This window comes from Lepidochelys kempii, chromosome 6 (assembly GCF_965140265.1).
Source record: "Lepidochelys kempii isolate rLepKem1 chromosome 6, rLepKem1.hap2, whole genome shotgun sequence".
In the NCBI taxonomy this organism is placed as follows: Eukaryota; Metazoa; Chordata; order Testudines; family Cheloniidae; genus Lepidochelys; species Lepidochelys kempii.
The window spans coordinates 25,736,695-25,757,638 of record NC_133261.1 but is presented as its reverse complement, the minus strand read 5'-3'; the positions used below and the strand labels follow the sequence as shown (position 1 = coordinate 25,757,638).

Sequence of the window (20,944 nt, the reverse complement as noted above, 5' to 3'; positions counted from 1 at the left end):
ATTATTGGAATGTCATTGCTTGTGCCAGCATGTTTCCCACTGTAGTCACACTGATGCTTTAGAGAACAGACTCTCCACTCTTAATTTATAATACTTTCTATGTAATACTGGAAGCAAGAGCATAATGGCAGTGTGCAATTCCAGCTCCTCTGAAAACGTTTAATACTGTTCTATCTATGCTTGTCAGTGCAAAATGAGCTATTACACAGTATATGTTAAATGAAGTGGCATCTTACTGAGTCTTAATTTTATAAAATTGAAGCTACTTAATGTGTCAAGCAGTTTTAGTTAAAAAAAAAAAAAACCCTCAATCTTGAAATTTTAATTCTTTAACAGGAAGATTGTCGTGTAAATGTTTGATTTTTATTTAAAAACAGTATTTACATTTTGAAAAACTATATAGAGACTATACAGTAAATGAGAAAGTAAACTTTCATCATGGTATTAAAATATCATGGTTTATTTTTATGGTACTCCAATGTAGTTGTGCTTGGACTATTTTTGTGCACCAAATGAATTTAAAGTGATATAAAATTTTCAAAACCACTTGTCTGCAGTTTGTGCAATAATGAGGGAGAAGACGGAGTGTTAGAATTGTTAGGAAAGAAAAATAAACTCTATAAAATTGAGAATACTTATTCAGTAGAGATTTTACAAATGTATATGATTCAAGAGTTAACATATCCTGATGACACAGTAGGAAAGGAAACTCTGGCCTTTGTGATTTTGACTGAGAAGACATACAACTTTAAATTTATGGATAAGATGATCTGTTTCTATTGTTTCTGAATCACTTCAGAAACTAACTGGAGTGATACTGCCTTTTCTTTTTTGAGTAAGATGATTACTGGCTGTGCTATTCACCTGATGCTGAATGTTTTAAAAAATTTTTTTTAATGAATCATTTAAAACAGTTTTACAAGCTGTCTAAAAACTGGTGTTCTATTAAGACAACTTGTGGTTGAAAATTAAGGTTTTGAGGTCATTTTCACCCCCAACTACTTTTTTGACAGTGATAGTCAGAGGCCAAATTATTTTGATTGGTTGGATTGCTTTACCCATATTTGTGTTATCTTGTGCTATATGGAAGCCGTTTTCACTGATGAAGGCTTTAGACATGTATGCTTAGTTTTTGATGTTTGTCAGTTCTCAGACGAGCTTAGTTAGGAGGGGGAAGATGCCTGATGGGTAAGGCCCTTCATTTTTGTATTTTACTGATTTATTTTTCATCCAAATTTTGGACCATTCAATGGACATGAAAATGCACATTCTGTTAAGACTCCAATATATTACGTTAGGTAGATCTGTTTGTTAACAATAAATTAGTCAATGTAAATGTGAGGCTGTCTGTTAAAGTAAGGCAATGTAGTAGAAGATGCACATGCGTGTGCATATGTGTATGTACTGTTAATATACAGTTCATGAAATAAGTCACAGCATTAAATAGCTTTTACTTTCAGTTCTCTTAGTTATCTCTATTGGTTTTTTTCCCCTTTCTTCCTGTCCCCCAGTATTAACCTGGACTTTTATCCAGAAGACTGTGAAGTAAAGTTTTTGCACCAATTTTTCGAATTTTTGTAATAAACACAGGTATATTCCTGGATGGGGGAACTCCTCCCTCCCTCCCCCCCTCCCCCCCAAAAAGGGCCTTTGTGATGGGTTACTTAAGATAGATGAGTTTAAAATTGCTTTCGTATGTCTTTGAAAAAGGAAGGCAGTGGAGCAAAACACTTTTTTAAATCACTGAAAAAGGAGGAATGGTTGGAATTGGAACTCTCTTTGTGGTGCATTGGAAAATGTGGGTTCACTAACTGAACAAGATTCTTGTTTAACTCTTGCATGTCTTAGGTTTTTTATGGAAAGCAGGAGGACTTACATTTTATTAAGGTATGCCCATATTCATGGAGCAAAGTAGTCTTAGTCCACAAATCTTCTATGGGAAGAGAAGAAGTGGGAAGCAAAATAACTGAAAGATGTAGTTCCTGAAAAGTTTGTGCAGATGGTTGGCTTGCTTCAGGGTTGTGATGTAGAGACAAGTTTTTGGTGGAGTTCATTTTTGGTAAGTTCTCTTACATATCTGAAGGCCTGTGCCATCTAAAGAGACCCTCATTTACTTTTATTATATTTCAGTCTTTGAAAATCTACAAAAATTCTTAATGGTAAAATGTCAGGTCTTTATCATCAGTAAGGTCAAAGATGATGACCTTTAAGGAAGGAAAACTTTTACTGGCTTTTATCAGCATTCCCAACATAAGAGAGGCCATACTGAGTCAGACCAATGGTCCATCTTGCCCAGTATCCTGTCTTCTGACAGTGACCAATGCCAGATGCTTCAGAGGGAATGAACAGAACAGGGTAGTCATCAAGTGATCCATCCTCTGTCGTCCAGTCCCAGCATCTGGCAGTCTGAGGCTTAGGGACACGCAGAGCATGTGGCTGCATTCATGGCCATCTTGGCAAATGCCATTGTTGGACCTATCCTTCAGGAACTTCTTTAGTTTTTTTTTAATTCAGTTATAGTTTTGGCATGCGCAACATCCCCTGGCAATGAGTTCCACAGATTAACTGCGCATTATGTGAAGTATTGCCTTTTGTTTGTTTAAACCTGCTGCCTATTAATTTCTTTGGGTGATCCTTGATTCTTGTCTTGTGGTATTCACTTTCTCCACACCATTCATGATTTTATAGACCTCTATCATTTCCTCCCTTAGGCATCTTTTTACCAAGCTGAATAGTCCCTGTCTGTTTTAATCTCACCTCATGTGGTATCCGTTCCACACCTTTAATAATTTTTGTTGACCTTCTCTGTACCTTTTCCATTTCTGTAGGTCTCTTTTGACATAGGGCGACAGAACTGCATGCACTATTTATGGTGTGGGCATACCATAGATTTATAGAGTGTCGTTGTGATATTTTCTGTTATCTATCTTGGGGCGGGCAAACTTTTTGGCCTGAGGGTCACATCGGGTTTCCGAAATTGTATGGTGGGCCGATTAGGGGAGTCTGTGCCTCCCCAAACAGCCAGGCGTGCCCCGGCTGCTGCCCCCTATCCGACCCCCCACTGCTTCTTGCCCCCTGATGGTCCTCCTGGGACTCCTGCCCCATCCGCGCCACCATGTAGAACAGAGCACTGGGTCAGGCCACGGCTCTGCAGCTGTGCTGCCCGTCTATAGCTCGCAGCCCCGGTGGCGCAGTGAGCTGAGGCTGCAGGGGAGGGGGAACAGTAGGGGAAGGGCCCGGGGCTAACCTTCTGGGCCAGGAGCTATGGGGCCGGGCAGGAGGGTCCCGTGGGCCAGATGTGGCCTGCGGGCCGTAGTTTGCCCACCTCTGATCTCTTTCCTAATGGTTCCTAACTTTAACTTTTTTGACTGTCATTGCACATTGAGCAGATGTTTTCAGAGAGCTATCCATGATGATTCCAAAATCTTTCTTAGCTGAATTTAGACCCCATCATTTTGTATGTATAGTTAGGACTATATTTTCCAACTTGCCTTCCAACATAGAATTTCATCTGCCATTTTGTTGCTCAGTCACCCAGTATTGTGAGATCCCTTTGTAACTCTTCACAGACTGCTTTGAACTCAACTATCTTGAGTAATTTTTTATTGTCTGCAAACTTCGCCATCTCACTGTTCACACCTCTTTTCAGATGGTATATGGATATGTTGAACAGCACTGTCATAGTACAGATCTCTGGGATACACCGTTATTTTCCTCTCTCCCTTCTGAAAACTGACCATTTATTCCTACCCTTTGTTTCCTGTCTTTTAACCAGTTACTGATTCATGAGAGGAACTTTTCTCTTATCCCATGACAGCTTACTTTGCTTAAGAGCCTTTGGTGAGGGACCTTGTCAAAGGCTTTCTGACAGTCTAAGTACACTCTATCCACTGCATCACTCTTCCACATGCTTGTTTGACCCTCTCAAACAAATAATGAATTGGTGAGGTATGATTTCCCTTTACAAAAGCTGTGTTGACTCTTCCCCTAACAAATCATGTTTATCTATGCAGCTGATAAGTCTTTTCTTTGCTATATTTTCAATCAATATGCCTGGTACCGAAGTTAGGCTTCCTGTAACTGTCAACTCCTGTAACAATCCTGTAACTGCCAGGATTGCCTCTGGAGCCTTTTAAAAAAAAAAAATTGGAGTCACATCAGCTATCGTCCAGTCATCTGGTACAGAAGCTGATTTAAGTTAAAGGTTTACATACCAAAGTTAGTCGGTCTGCAGTTTCGTATTTGAATTCTTTCAGAACTCTTGGGTGAATACAAGCTGTTCCAGGTGACTTATTACTGTTAGTTTTATTACTTTGTTCAAAGTCTTCCTGTATTGACACCTCAGTCTGGGCTAGTTCTTCAGATTTGTCACCTAAAAACAATGGCTCAGATGTGGGAATCTCCTGGGCTCTCACCCTAAGCAGTGAAGACTGATGCAAATAATTCATTTAGTGTCTTTGCAATGGTATTGTTTTCCTTGAGTGCTCCTGTAGCATCTTGATTGACCAGTGGGCCCACCAACTGTTTGGCAGACTTCTGGTGTTCTTAAAAATGTGTTTGCTGCGTTTATTTCGTCTTTTGCTAGTTGCTCTTCAAATTCTTTTTTGGCCTGTCTAATTATACTTGATTTGCCAGAGTTTGTTCCTTTCTATTTTTCCTCAGTGAGATTTGCCTTCTAATTTTTAAAATATGCCTTTTTGTTTCTAAATGCTTCTTTTACTCTGGTTAGCCATGGTGGCCTTTTTTTGGTTCTCTTCATATTTGTTTTAATTTGAGCCTATATTCTGGTGTTTTTAAAAAGTTTCCGTGCAGCTTGAAGGCATTTCACTCTTGTGACTGTTCCTTTTCATTTCCGTTTAGCTTCCTCTTTTTTGTGGTGTTCTCTTTCTGAAGTTAAATGCTACCGTCTTGGGCTTCTGTGGCATTTCTCCCCCCACACGCGTGCACACACACCAGGATGTTAAATTTAATTACAGTATGGTTGCTGTTACTGAGCGGTTCAGCTGTATTCACTTCTTGGACTGCATCCTGTGCTAAATTCTGGACTTAAATCAAGACTTCTCTCTCCTGGTGGGTTCCAGGTCTAGCTGCTCTACAAAGCAGTCATTAGTGGTGTCTAGAAATTTTACTTTCATATCCCATCCTGAGGTGACTTATACCCAGTCAATATGGGGATAGTTGAAATCCCCCATTATTATTGAGTTTCTTATTTTTATAGCACTTCTGATCTCCCTGAGCATTTCACAGTTGCCATCAATATGCTGGTCAGTAGTATATACCGTCTGCTATACTTCTATTATTCAAGCATGGAATTTCTAACCATAGAGATTTTATAGTAAGTTTGATTTATCTAAGATTTTTACTGTATTTGACTCTGTATGCTTTCTTTCTCAAATAGTGGCATTCCCCCGCCAGCATGAGCTGTTCTGTCATTCGTATATATTTTGTGTCCTGGTGTTAGTGTCTCATTGATTGTCGTCATTCCACCAAGTTTCTGTGATGCCTATTATATCAATATCATTATTTAGTACCAGGCACTCAAGGTCCTCTATTTTAGTATTTAGACTTCTAACATTTTTGTATAAGCACTTATAAAATTTGTCACTTTTTAGTTGTCTGCCATCACGTCATGTAACTGAATGGGACTTTCTCATTTGACTGTTTCTCTTCAGTTCCTACTCGTACTTTGTCAACTTCTATCTTCCCCTCTTTACTAGGCTATATAGAATTCCCATTAATAGATCCTCCCCTGTAGGATGTCTGTCTGAACCGTGTGCTCCTCCACACCTGTTAGCTTTCCTTCAGCCCTTAGTTTAAAAACTCCTATGACCTTTTTAATTTTACATGCCAATAGTCTAGTTCCGTTTTGGCTAGGTCGAACCTATCCTTCCTGTATAGACTCCTCCTTTCCCTAAAGGTTCCCCAGTTCCTAATGAATCTAAAACCTTTCTCCCTACACCATCACATGATCCATGCATTGAGACCCTGTGGTTCTTCCTGTCCCTGCACATGGAACTGGAAACATTTCAGAGAATGCTACCATGTAAGTCAGGGGTAGGCAAACTTTTTGGCCTGAGGGCCACATTGGGGTTGCAAGACTGTATGGAGGGCCGGGTAGGGAAGGCTGTCTCTCCCCAAAGAGCTTGGTCCCGACCCCTCCCACTGACTGCCCCCTCCTGGGACCCGACCCCCATCCAACCCCCCCTGTCCTCTGACTGCCCTGACCCCATCAACACCCCTGCCAGGCCCCCCAGGACTCCCACGCCTTTCCAACCCCCCCTGTTCCCCATCCCCTGACTGCCCCCCCAGAACCTCTGCCCCATCCAACTGCCCCCTGACAGGCCCCCCGGGACTCCCACACCTATCCAACCATCCCCTATCCCCTGACTGCCCCCTGGAACCTGCTGACTCCCTTACCAAGCCGCTCAGAGCAGCCAGTCTGTCAGCCACGCCGCCCAGCCGGAGCCAGACACTGCTGCACTGCCCTGCAGGAGTGCGCAGCCCCACTGCCCAGAGCGCTGCCCACGTGGCGGTGTGGCTGCGGGGAAGGGGGTACAGTAGGAGAGAGGCTGGGGGCTAGCCTCCCCGGCAGGGAGCTCAAGGGCCGGGCTGGACGGTCCCACGGGCGGGAGTTTGCCCACCTCTGATGTAAGTTGTGGACTTTAATCTCTTACCTAGCAGCCTAAAATTGGCCTCCAGGACCTTTCTCCTATCTTTTCCTATGTCATTGGTACCCACAGGTACCATGGCCATCAGCTCCTCCCCAGCACTGCACATAAGTTTGTCTGGATGTCTCGAGAGATCTGCGGCTTGCTTGCTTGGCAGGCAATTCACCATGCTGTTCTCCTGGTCATAACAAATCCAGCTAGCTATATTTCTAATGATTGAATCCCCCATTACCATTACTTGTATCTTCCTAGTAACTGGGATTCCCTCCCATGGAGAGGTATCCTTAGTGCAAGAGGATACACCAGTTACATGGAAATTGTTATAAGGGCTCTATCACTAGCATGTCTGGTGGTATGAATTGTTGCAAATTTTTGTATGCTGGCTCTTCTTGATAACAAAATCTTGTTCAGCAGCTCAAACTCTCTGGATTTTACAATGCTGCTGCAAATACAGCTACCACCTGACATTTTGGATCATGGAAGGACATTTTAAATAAAAATTACATCCATAGAATACCAGTTTAAAATAAAATAGGGTCAGAAGAACAAATGAACTTTTCTAACTTTAAAATCAAATTTGGTACAAAAAGGTTCTTTATCTTATAAGCTGCATAAGCAGGAAGCAGATGTAGTGTCCAGAACTCCCCAGTCAGAAAGCTTTTTTTTAAGTCAAATGATGCCTTGTACAACAATATCCTAGTTTAGAATGCAATTAATTGAAATAATTACAAATTCTTGACAAAAGTCTTTAGTGCACCATCCTTGGCTACCAAGATGAGCTTTATAAAAATAAACTGTAACTTTGCACCTCTTTTAGCTGTGTTTCTGAACTGTAGGCATGATTTGAATTATTTAGGTCATCAGATGGTAAAAACGTACTTTTTATATGGAGCGTGCATGGTGGTTTTTAGGAACTTGTTTCAGAAAGCCCTGCTTTTAAAAATTCCTCTCCATATTGCACTGTAAATTTTTCTTTCTTGACTTTGACAGTACTGTGAGAACAATGTAATGCAAAAGTTCCAAAATATCTCTGAAGTGGTTTCTGTCCTCTGCCTAAAAAACTGGAAGAAACAGTAAGGTCAAGGAAAGTGTCCATCTATAGGAATAAAAAACAGAATTCCTCTCTCATCATGCAACATAGCTCTTATGTCACATGTTGAACAATTGGATACTATTTATGCGACAACAGACATGACATCAAAATCATGGGTTTTTTGTTCACTTATATCTGCTCCCAATCTACTTGGGAACAATGAGTTACTTTAATGCATTCCTTTTTTGATGTAATGGAGGCCATGTTCATGGAAATCCCCTTTTATCTGAGCTCTTTATTACTCTGGTCAAGAAACATGACTTCTGACATCAGACTATTGGTATAGGATCAGGGTTTGACTTTAGTTTATTTTGTTTTCAACAATGAAATTGTATTGCATCGAATTCATTAGTGTTATGGCCTTTACGTGCAACAAAAAGATTCTGCAAACCGTGATATAAACCTATAAGAACTTAATAAAAGTGTGATCACTCTTTTTTATTACGTTTTTTGTGTAGCCTGAAATCCTAGTACGTGGGTGCCTATTCTAAAACTGTAGAGCCTGCCTAAGATTGCCTTATTTGTCTGATTAGGTCTTTGTGCCAAGCCCATCGCTGCATTCGCTGAGCACGTCTGGAACATTGCGCAGAGGGTAATAATGTGGCTAGTATCAAAATGTAATTATAGAAAAAGTCTTGTTTGCAACAGTCGGATGACTTCCCAGATATCGCAATGTTTTTGCACCTGTAAATAAAGTCAACAATTTTCTCTGAAATATGTAGTATAAAGGGCCTTTTGTGCGTAGTTCATTTGGTCAAGAATAAGCATTTTATTATTCACGTAGGAGGAATCTTTAATTTTCTGGTTCTGTTTTCAGGAATGCCTGCAGCCTGTAACCCAGGCATGGTACCGGTGGCAGTACCTCCTCCAGTCAACCCTCAGCACGTGTGTAACGACGAGGATCTGAAATCAATCCAAGACATGTTCCCCAATATGGACAAGGAAGTAATTCGTTCAGTGCTAGAAGCTCAGAGGGGGAACAAGGATGCAGCTATCAACTCGTTACTTCAGATTGCAGAAGAGTTATAGACCCCAACCCCTGCATTGTCTCTGTTCTTGATGCCACCTTTATTTTGACTTGCCAAGCCAGGGATTTAGGTAGAGGAAGAATTTCCTAACAGATTCCTGTGAGCATTCTGTCTGCAAGAGCTTGTACCCCTTTTTCTCCTTGGATATTTGCACATTTTTTTCACTTTCTCTTTTACAGTTTATTTTACATATGTTCCACAGAAGCTTTTTTGTTAACACCAGGTTTATCATATGTGGCTATATTGCTTTCGGGGGTGTGTGTGTGGGTATGCTGCTTTTTTCTTCCTTCTCTCTCTCTCTCAAAACAAGAGCATGTTCATATGATCTCTCTCAACACTATGCAGTACAGGATTTACTGTTCTGTCTGTGAGATCGGAAGAGTTATGTTTTCTGGGAGTTAGATTTTTTTCTTTACATACTGCTTTTAATACAATGTTTTTGTTTCAGTAAGCCACCTGTTTCTGCCAGAGATATAAAAAATGATTACACAATGCCTTTTGGTTTGTCCTGTGGTGTTCAGTTATTGCTGTGAATAGTCCAACTATCCTTAACATAGTTTTAAATCTACTAACAAGCTGGCTTTCTTGTTGTAGCCTTTAGTGTTTCTAATTAGGTAGCCCCACCCACCTATCCTCGTGATTGGGCACCAAAGCAATATATATCTTTTGGTGAGCATTCTGGGGGCTCAATCCTACCATGTGATGTTGCTGTACTAGTGAAATCTGCAGGAGATGGTTTTCTAGATACAGCAATACACACTGCATCAGAGGACAGGATTGGGCCCTAATGTGTTCCTGCAGTTACTTGCACTCTTCTTGCTTCTACATTCCTGTGATTATTCCAAAGGATGAATGCAGGAGGAAAGATTTTATACCTGGAAAATTATGTATAAAATAAGCATTTAATTATTTAAGGAGCTGTCTTGTAATAAGAAAACATGGGTTTTGGGTTTTTTTAAGTATAACATTTATGTTTTGAGAAGAAACCTGCTACACTCACTCCTGTTTTTCAGTAAAACTGTCTTTTTGCATGGAGAAAAAATTACTTTTTAATGAGGAAAGGTTTTTTGGTAGTCTGGAATATGGAGTAGCAAAGAGCTGCAGAATCTTCAGTAGGTATAAAGTATTTAAAGAACTTGTTTCGATGATTCATTGAGTTACAGTTGATCTTAACTAATTCAATTGAATTGTATGCATACAAATATCAAAATTATCTTGTGAGATAATGGAAAATCTGACAGATCCTAAATTGGCAGATCCTCATAAAGGGGAAGGAGAGTGCATACAGTCATTGCATGTGTTAATGTGTATGCAACATTGTAGCACAGAATTGCAGAGCCTCTGGAGTGGGAACAGATTATACCTGTTTTGATAAATTTCTGCAGCTTCTTAATTTTTTTTAAAACTGCAAAGCAATGCACTTTAAGTAGTATGCACAAATTTATTTTCAATAATGTGCAATGTCACTGTTCTGGTTTTTGGTGGTGGTTTTAAAACTGCTTTACAATACTTTCTGCAATAGCCATAGCTTGTATTTTCTTCGTGTTTGAATGTACACTTGAAATACAGGATCTCAAGAGTGGTTCATGAGAACTTTAGTAAGCCAGGTTTGGAATAAGGAAAGAGCCTTTATTCTCTCTCCTTCCCCTCCTTTTTTCTTCTTCCCCAAGCAGAAGGTTCTTCTATATTTATGAATAAACTGCTTTCCCCAATATCTTTCTGTTTAATAAGTGTGGGGGTGGAGAGTTTTTAAATACAGTACCAAAATTGTCCTGGTTTTCTTTCACTGGTTGATTTAAAATAAACAAACAAAAAACCTTTTTCATGATGTCAGACATTCACTCGTTAGTTATGTCAAAAATTCCCCATTGTCTTAGTTGGCAGACTTACATCTTGTAAAAATTTAGTTGTCTTCACATTCTCCCACTGGTTTTACATTTTCCTAAGAATTCAAGGCTACAGTCTCTCTCTGCATTTTACCTGCACAGCCCATTACATCTTTACCTTTTGAGTCTCTAGAAACAGCTTTTTATCAGGAAGCTAGCCTTGCTCCTCTTGTTCGTAGCCTTTGTCATCACATGTTAATCACAAAACTCAACACTAGATTGAGCATCAGGATTTTATCTTCATAGCACAGCGACATCTTGTGGCATTGCCAGCCCACACTTTAAAGCAAAAGATGATCATCACTCAACTTCTTGGTAAAAATTGAGGGATGAGTCCCTTGTTGTAACACCTGTACAAATGGTATGAATTGCTAGGGTAGACAAATTCAGGGAAAATGTATATAATAAAGATTTTATGTATAGTTACTTGGAGTCTACAGTAGCAGATTTTTCTAAAGCAAGTGGTCATGGTTTGATCTGTGTCTGGGAAAGTAATTTTGCTGTCACCTGAAATTGTATTCCTAATTCTGTTATGGCTGAAATGTAAGCATAGAACAAACAGCTCTGAGTGCTCTTAATAATTAGGAGGAAGTGAGACTGTTAGACTAACTAGATTGAATTTCTGGGGAACCTTACATTTTCCATGGGACCTCTAGACCTACTGGAAGTCCTTTTTTGTAAGATGCATTTGTTATATGAAGGTGGGTAGTTTAGGAGCAGTATGGCCTATAAGTTGGACTCTATGGGAATAAAATATATAGTTTTCATATTAAGAAATACTGACCTGGGCATTTTAATTCAATGGAGGCGCAAGCATTATACATGTGAAAAGAAGCCTCCAAGATGCACTACTGTATTTTTGTTACTAAAATTAATGAGACGAAACCATATGCCTACTCAGTTTTTTTGTCAATATATATATCCCACCACAATTGTTTTGCTGTTCCTTGTCAGTTTCAGGTCTGAGGGATTTTGAACTGGCAAGGAACAGTTAAAGCTAGCAGTTGAGGGTCCAGAAATGCAGAACTGAAAGGCAATACCATGCTGGGTTTTGTTTTAAATTAAATACATCACACATTCTGTTGCAGCATGTGACCTGTATGCTTCATTTAATAGAATAATGTGTCTTGATTGTACTTCTGTCACACTCAGCAGCTTACAACAGCCTGGAGCCAAAGCCAGCTGTGTAATACTGGCATCTGCTAAAAGTTAGCGGTGTTCGCACTAGCTTTAATCCTGCCAAGGGTCTGCACTGGCTAAAGACAGGAATATGTTTGTCTAGCTAGATCCTTGCTACTTTCTCTTCAACCGCTATTCTTGTGTGCTGAAGGTACCGAATGTTTTCCCTTTGCAAATATTACTGCTTGTGTTGGTTGACATGTAATACTGTACAGAGGATGTTTTTGCTGTAATAATTCTGGAGGCATTGTTTCTCACTGTATTGAGGCCCACTGTCCACATGTTTTTTCTTTTATTGTAAAATACACTTTGACTTTTTTCATTCTATCTAATTTAATAAATGTATCATGTATACCAAAACAGAAGAATCAGTCCTTTGAGAGAAGCTATACCTCTTAACTTGTATACATTCAGACTAAATAATCCAGCTTTCAATTTCAATTTCTGGGGTCAACGATCCAAATAAAAATGAAGACAAATCTAGGATGGTGTGAGAAATTTTTCACTTCAAATGTTTGTAAAATCTTTTAGCACCATGCTCGGTTTCTATGCACATCACTCTTCCACTTGATGAGTCCCTTTATTTTCTAATACCACAGTTACTTGATTGTAGATTGCATCTGAATTCTTGTAGAGATGCAATCAGTCTGCTGTTAGTACAGTAAGTGTTTAAAAATGTCCTACGATGGCTGTATGCACCATTTGTAAACAAAAATGTGTACAACTAGAAATGAAGAACGTAGGACAGACTTACAGGAGGGAGCACTCTATCATGGGATGCAATGACTCTGGAAAAGGTTTGGGAGTCATAGTGGAAAATCAGCTGTACATAAGCTCCCAGTGCAATGCTGTGGCCAAAAGAATTTAATGCAAATTACTGATGGTGTGTTTTTGTGCTTACCGGTATTTTAGATGCTATTCTATTCCACGAATATTATCTTCATAGTTATCTAGTATTGTAACACCAAAGGAAATTTTGCTCAGCATGAAGTAGTCTGCATAATTGTAAGATGGGTGAAACAAAATAACTATATCTGTATGTGAATGACTCATGTAAGGAGAAGAATGGGCTCCATAATCTCAATGGAATGAAATCTGGTTGGAGAACAGTGGTCTCCTGCTAATGAATAAGTGGATAAATTGATATTAACTATTTTTAGCTGTACATAAGAATTAGTCCTCCAATATAGATACAAAATTACTAAAGATAGTTAAGACCCAGGCAGATTGTGAAGAGTTACAAAAGGATCTCTCAAAACTGGGTGACTGGGCAACAAAATGGTGGGTGAAATTTAATGTTGATAAATGCAAAGTAAAGCACATTGGAAAGCATAATCCCAACTGTACATATAAAGTGATGGGGTCTAAATTAGCTGTGACCACTCAGAGATCTTGGAGTCATTGTGGCTAGTTCTCTGAAAACATCCACTCGATGTGCAGCGGCAGTCAAAAAAGCGAACAGAATGCTGGGAATAATTAAGAAAGGGATAGATAATAGGACAGAAAATATGTTGCCTCTATATAAATCCATGGTACGCCCACATCTTGAATACTGTGTGCAGATATGGTTGCCCTATCTCAGAAAAGATGTATTGGAATTGGAAAAGGTTCAGAAAAGGGCAACAAAAATTATTAGGGCTATGGAATGGCTTCCGTATGAGGAGAGATTAATAAGACTGGGACTTTTCAGTTTGGAAGAGAGACCTCAATCATATCTCCCCTTAGCTGTCTATAAAATCATGACTGGTGTAGAGAAAGTAGATAAGGAAGTGGTGCTTACTGCTTCTCATAACACACGAACTAAGGGTCACCCAATGAAATTAATAGGCAGCAGGTTTAAGACAAATAAAAGGAAGTATTTCTTCACACAATGCACAGTCAACCTGTGGAACTCCTTGCCAGAGGATGTTGTGAAGGCCAATAGCATAACAGGGTTCAAAAAAGAACTAGATAAATTCATGGAGGATAGGTCCATCAATGGCTCTATGCCAGGATGGGAAGGAATGGTGTCCCTAGCCTCTGTTTGCCAGAAGCTGGGAATGAGTGACGGGATGGATCACTTGATGATTACCTGTTCTGTTCATTCTCTCTGGGGGCACTGTCCACGGTCAGAAAACAGGATATTGGGCTATATGGACCTTTGGTCTGACCCAGTATGGCCGTTCTCATAGCTGACCATTTTCAGTCAGTAAAATCACGAACTACATTTAAAGGTACAAATTGGATACTATTAATTTAGGCTTAAATAGAGACTGGGAGTGGCTAAGTCATTATGCAAGGTAGCCTATTTCCCCTTTTTTTTCCCCTACCCTCACCCCCAGATGTTCTGGTTAAACTTGGATGTATGCTGGAAATGGCCCACCTTGATTATCATGCACATTGTAGGGAGAGTGGTCACTTTGGATGAACTTTTACCAGCAGGAGAGTGAGTTTGTGTGTGTATGGGGGTGGGGGGTGAGAAAACCTGGATTTGTGCTGGAAATGGCCCACCTTGATTATCATACACATTGTAAAGAGAGTGGTCACTTTGGATGGGCTATTACCAGCAGGAGAGTGGGGTGGGAGGAGGTATTGTTTCATGGTCTCTGTGTATATAATGTCTTCTGCAGTTTCCACAGTATGCATCCGATGAAGTGAGCTGTAGCTCACGAAAGCTCATGCTCAAATAAATTGGTTAGTCTCTAAGGTGCCACAAGTCTTCCTTTTCTTTTTGCGAATACAGACTAACACGGCTGCTACTCTGAAACCTGTCATTTAAAGGTACTGTAAGCTAGTAACCAGTTTATTTATAAGTAGAGTGGGGTGACATTTTTTTGGTGAATAATTTATTTGGCAAAAAAACTGCAGTCCCATTTCGACCTTGAAAAAAAAAAAAATCAAAATGTTGTTCTTTGAGTTCTGGTCCCTATGTATTCCACATGTGGGTACACATCCTCCATGCATCTGAGACCAGAGATTTGCAGCAAGTAGTGCCCATTGGTCTACGTATGCGCAGCTGCTCTCATCCTCTGAATCAAGAGCATAAAGGGAGGTGCGGGCTAATGCCCCTCCAGTTACTTCTGACCACTTCTTGGCCTGAGTTGGAATTCTGTGTCCATTATGATCTCCCTATTGGAAAGGTTGAAACAAAATGTTCAAGGACCCTACTCAATTTTTGGTTTAGACTTTGGACACGTCTAACAAAAGCAAATGACTATATTAACAAAACTCGGGCGGGGGGGGGGCTATTGCCCTCTTTATAAATTTAAGTGCCAGTGGTTAGGGCACTCAGGTGGGTGACCCAGGTTCAGTTGCCCTGCTGCCTGATGTGGAGAGGGGATTTCAGTTTCTCCCACATTGCAGGAAGAGTGCTCTAACCACTGAGCTATGGGATAGTCTCATATGGGGCTTTCTCAATCTTTCCTGTTGAAGCTGTTCCACTTTTTATAAATAGTTATTGGAGCAGAAACTCGAACCACCCACATCCTATATGAGTGATCTAACCCCTAGGCTATAGACTCATTCACACATTTTTCCTGGCCCAATGATTATTCATTGACATGAATGACATTGAAGGACTCCCCTAGGATATGGGAGGCCCAAGTTCAAGTGCCTACTTCAATAACTATAAAAAGTGGGACAGCTTCAGCAGAAGAGACTGAGAAAGCCTCATAGCCCAGTGGGAGACCCAAGTTTAAACCTCTTCTCTTCACTAGGCAAAGGGTGGGAATCGAACTTGGGGCGCTCTCATCCCCAGTGAGTGCCCTAACCACTGGGCTAAAAAGTTATATGCAGAGCAGCATCACCAGCTCCTTTCTACCCTTTCCCATTTTGTGAATCTAATCCTTAAATTGTTGTTTTAGGTGCCCAGAATCAAAATGTTTTGTGTTTGATCCAACCCCCAAAAAATTAGAACCTTTTTTTGATTTGCCAAATTTCCTTTGTGGTTTGACCCAAAGCAAAAATTTAAAACCATTTTGTTTTGCAACTGCCAGCAAACTGAAAAATCCACTATTCACCCAGCACTATTCAACCCAGTTCATGAGGACCTTTTTAAAATGATGATTTTCTTGGTTTTTTGACTGTCTGACAAACTGACAGTCCATTTTCAAAGTCAACACATTGCTTTACCCAGCCCCCATTTCCTGCATCAATATCCATTTTTTATTTTGGATTTATTTTCTCATATGTTAGAATAGTAACAATGTTTCTGGATTGAAATTAGATATCTATTTTACAATGTTTCTAATTTTCATTCTGAGCTAAATCCGTTGCGTGGCAGAAGGAAGTTACATTGGTGGGGGAGGGCGGTGAATCTTTGAGCATTTTTTTTTCTCTTGGCATACTCCCTTACTGCTAACACAATTTCATTTCATATTGTGTGTTCTAATTGCGCTATTAGTTAGCCATTGAATGCCAGTTTCCATCCCCATTAAAGTTCTAAAGCTTCTCTTTGGGGCTCTTGCATTTTTTCAATGCGCTGTAGTAGATAAGAGAGGAAAATAGGAAGATGGATTTACTCAGGGAAGTGGTAGCATTCTAGTGATTGCCAAAACATCTATTTAGCATTTTAATTTTAGGACTTTTTAGCATTTCCATTTCAATGCTAATAGAGGAACAGAGGTGTGGGGAAGTCTTTTGTTGTTAAGCTTCAGAGGCGTAGCCTTGTTAGTCTGGATCTGTAAAAGCGGCAAAGAGTCCTGTGGCACCTTATAGACTAACAGACGTATTGTTTTTTGTTGTTTAAGTATTAAAACGTACTAATGAAAATACTGGCTTCTGGGAAAAATAATGAAAATACACTATGCATTTCCTTTCTTTTAGAATAAGGGAAAATGTATTCAGAAATTGTTATGCTGGAAAATTAAATCAGTAGCCTAATGAAGATTGTTTAATTTGTCTCCTCTTGGTCTTCCGTCAAGTTGCTCAAAATCCAAGTTATACCTATTTTCACAGTGCAATTTGTATAACCCAAATAAATTTTATCTTTACCGGCTTACCAAAGAATACATAATTACTTTATATGAGTGCCTTAGGCTAAAATTACATTCCACATACATTAAGTTTGCAGTAATTTAAAAACTGAAAATAAATTTAATATAAAATGGGAAGGTTATTTCCATTTGCCCAGTTTCCATATTTCAGTCAATCATTAACTGCCTCTGTATATTGGTGAGGGAGGTGGAAAGGAAGTGTGAAAAGTATTGTCACCAGCTAAACGTATAGCCTTAGTGTGGAATGTATATTTGGAGATGAATTGGTTGTAAACAGCTGAAGTACAAAGCAGACTAGATATAACATGTGCAAAGCAAGATTTACAATACTGATTTCTTTTTCTTCAGTTACTTTGGGAATGCATGATGGATTATTCAGTTACTAGGAATAGTGTCTGCTTGTTCTCTGAGAGCATGAGGCACTGTAGTCTTCTAGGCTGGTGCTGATACAACTTTATGGATTGGGAATCAGGAGTGGTATTTACATGGCAGAGCTGAAGCACATTACCTTTTCAAGGGCCACACACAGACACAGAGTTTGCTTAAGTTTGAAGGACAATCGCTGTCAAATACTTTCTGTGTTTTCAAATTGTTTTACAATGAAACTCCAGATAGAAATACAGAACATTGGGTACACCGAGGGCCAGCAGGAAACAGGAGCTGTTCAGATCTTAATGAGTCCCTTGATAAGGTGGAATTCATCTCCTCAAAGAAAATACAGTTAATATGGTATGAATTTAACAAGTCTTTTGGTTCTTCAGGATTTTTTGTTGCTTACACTTTGTTCTTTATTACTGGCATTTAATAGCACCCCAGCTTTGTGCTTTACAGAAAAACTAAAAACTTCACTCTCCTTGTGAAATAGGTGTCGTCATGCATCAGTGGGTCATGGCTGAGGATGCCAGGTTCAGGATGAACTGCTGCGAAATAGGGCAGACTCACCCCAAACTGGCGGTAATTCTATTATTAGACATACCAAGCCAGAAACAAAAATAAACTTCTATCTCACCATACTGGTTAACAAGAATTCGAAACTGCAGTCTCCTTTAGACATCCCAGCCCTTATTCCACCACCCAGACACTCAACTTCACGGGTGGTTATTGAAAACCAATTTCATCAAATGGTCCTTCTAATCCCAAGAAATCAGCCACATTGAGCCAGGTCAATATATAACTTGGATTTTACCCAATAATCACGCTTTTGCCAATCCGTTAGTATCTAATATCGAAAGGTAAATTTATAAGAGAAAGAGGAGAAAGTTAAAATGGTAAAAGAAATCATATACATACAATCATTGCAAAGTTCCTGGATCAGGTTTGTAGTAGTGATGGAATAAACTGCTGCCTTGTAAAGTCTGGTAACTTCCAAAAGAGTGGAGAGCCCTCTGTCCATTGGTTGAATGCTCCTTTTAGCGTAAATCCAAAAATGAAAGCAGGAAAGAGGCCAAATGGAGATGCTTTCAGGGGTTTTTATACCTTTTCCCATGTAGCTTGACTGTTCTGTCTTAGTTTGTGGGAAATTACAGTCACAAAATAGAGTCCAGGGTCACATGAGCAGGTCACATGAGCAAGTCACATGCCCTTGCATGCTTTGATGACTCATAGGAGTAGCCATTACCCATATTCTGGCTAGAGGGTCTACAGGAAGGCTCACTGGGCAGAGAGAGGAGCTTCTTCTATGATCCATTGTGAGAGTTAAGTATTCTTTGATGGGCCATCAAATTGAATAGTTCATTCACAATGTGGTGGCCAGACTGCATGTAAATTACCTAGTGGGTGTTACCCTAGGAGCAAACACATTTGAAATACTGGTACATAGTCAATATTCATAACTTTAGATACAAAGGTGTTGCATGCATACCAACAGGATAATCATATTTGATTGTAATTTTTCCATTGATATCTTATATGACCTACTTTGTATAAGATTTGTTGGAATTCTCTAACGGTATCACAGTAGGTAGGCAAACAGTCCTAGCTTACGGACAGCCCCCCAACCTGAAGCAAATACTCACTAGCAACCGCACAACAAAAACACTAACCCTGGAACCTATCCTTGCAACAAAGCCCGATGCCAACTCTGTCCACATATTTATTCAAGAGACACCGTCATAGGACCTAATCACATTAGCCACGCCATCAGGGGCTCATTCACCTGCACGTCTACCAGTGTGATATATGCCATCATGTGCCAGCAATGCTCTTCTGCCGTGTACATTGGCCAAACCGGACAGTCTCTACGTAAAAGAATAAATGGACACAAATCTGACATCAGGAATCATAACATTCAAAAACCGGTAGGAGAACACTTCAACCCCTCTGGCCACTCCGTAAAAGATTTAAGGGCGTCAATTTTGCAACAGAAAGTCTTCAAAAACAGACTCCAATGAGAAACTGCTGAGCTTGAATTAATATGCAAACTAGATACCATTAACTTGGGTTTGAATAGAGACTGGGAGTAGCTGGGTCATTACAACATATTGAATCTATTTCCTTAAGTTAAGTATCCTCACACCTTCTCGTCAACTGTCTAAATGGGCCATCTTGATGATCACTACAAAAGTTTTTTTCTCCTGCTGATAACAGCTCATCTTAACTAATTAGCTTCTCACAGTTTGTATAGCAACTTCCAACTTATCTGTGTGTGTGTGTGTGTGTGTATATATGTTCCATTCTATGCATCCGATGAAGTGAGCTGTAGCTCATGCTCCAATAAATTGGTTACTCTCTAAGGTGCCACAAGTCCTCCTGTTCTTTTTTTTAGTAGGTGCGTGTTATTCTTGTTTTAGACGCAGAAACTTAAGATTTGACTTGTCAAAAGCCAATGGTGCTATCAGAGCTAGTATTAGTGCGGCGTTCATGGCTCCAAGTTGCATGCTCAGGTCACTTGACCATGTCTGCTAAAGACCTTGTCTACGCTACACAGTTTCATCAACAAAAGTCAGGTTTCACCAACAAAACAGTGGAGCTGTGTACATAACACCTAATGAGCCTCCCGTCAATTTAACTGTCCTGCTATGCTGACATAATTAAACCATCTTGAGACGCAGCATAGAGCTTTTTGCAGCAAAGTCAGTGACAAAGGGTCTGTGTAGACAGTGCACTTGCTTATGTCACCCTAAGTGACCTCCAGGAGGTGTCCCACAATGCCCATCATGAGTGCTCTGGCAAACAGATTTTACTCTGCTGCCTTGCAGCCAGGTACACTGGCATGCCCCCCTGCCCCTTTAAAGCCCCAGGGATTTTTGAAATTCCACTTCCTGTTTGGTCAGCATGGACAGCTCATACTGTATCTTCCCAGCTGACCACGCTGGCTTTCTGCAGCAAACACCCTCCCACCTGGAGTACACCAGAGTTGCTGGGTCTGTGGGGAGAGGAGGCTGTGCAGTCGCAGCTCCAAGCCAGCTGTAGGAACTTTGAGACCTATGAGCGCATTGCTTGTGTCATGGATGGAAAGGGGCACAAAAGGGACTCACAGCAGTACTGTGCTAAGATAAAGGGGTTGAGGCAGGTGTACCAGAAGGCAATGGAGGCCAACTGTTGCTCTGGTGTGGCGCTGAAAACATGCCGCTTTTACAAGGAGCTGTACGCCATCCTTGGTGGCGATCCCACCTTCACCACCGAAAGTCTTGTGGATACTTCGGGGGGACTGGAGGCGGTGGCCAGTGGAGTCAACCCTGAGGACAAAGTGGTGGATGAGGAGGTCGAGTTGAAGGAGGATGTGGGAAAGGCAACAGGCTCATCTGGTGCTGTGGCGTGGCGAGCCAGGACCTCTTTTTGACTCTGGAAGGGTCTAGCTAGTCCCATCAGTCCGGCTCTGGCATGCCTGAAGCAGGACAGAGGCACTCCAGTAAGTACTCATTTTGCTTTGCTGCTGCTGTGATGCTATCTGATTAAAATATGGCCATATAGATCATTGTTGCAACAACTGTCCTATAATTGCAACAAATCTTGTACAAAATGTGGCCTGCAGGATGTCTGTGGAAAGGTTATGATTTCCTGGATATGATTATGCTACCTGGATGCGTGTATCCTTTTTGTATTTGAAGTTATGAGTATTGGCTCTATAGCTGGATTTTATCTGTTTGCTCCTGGGGTAGCGCCCACAAGCTGGCTA

The 20,944-nt window shown here is 40.4% G+C and overlaps 1 protein-coding gene across 2 annotated transcripts in view; it reads left to right on the top strand.

Annotated features, from left to right (window-relative positions):
- TOLLIP (toll interacting protein) overlaps positions 1 to 12,337 on the top strand; it is a 58,177-nt gene extending 45,840 nt beyond the window's left edge. For both annotated transcript variants that reach the window (XM_073347201.1, XM_073347200.1), the window contains one exon: positions 8,579 to 12,337. In XM_073347201.1, the coding sequence (XP_073203302.1) occupies positions 8,579 to 8,790 (212 nt within the window). In that variant the 3' untranslated portion in view covers positions 8,791 to 12,337. The remainder of the gene's footprint in view (positions 1 to 8,578) is intronic.
- Positions 12,338 to 20,944: the final 8,607 nt, after the last annotated feature.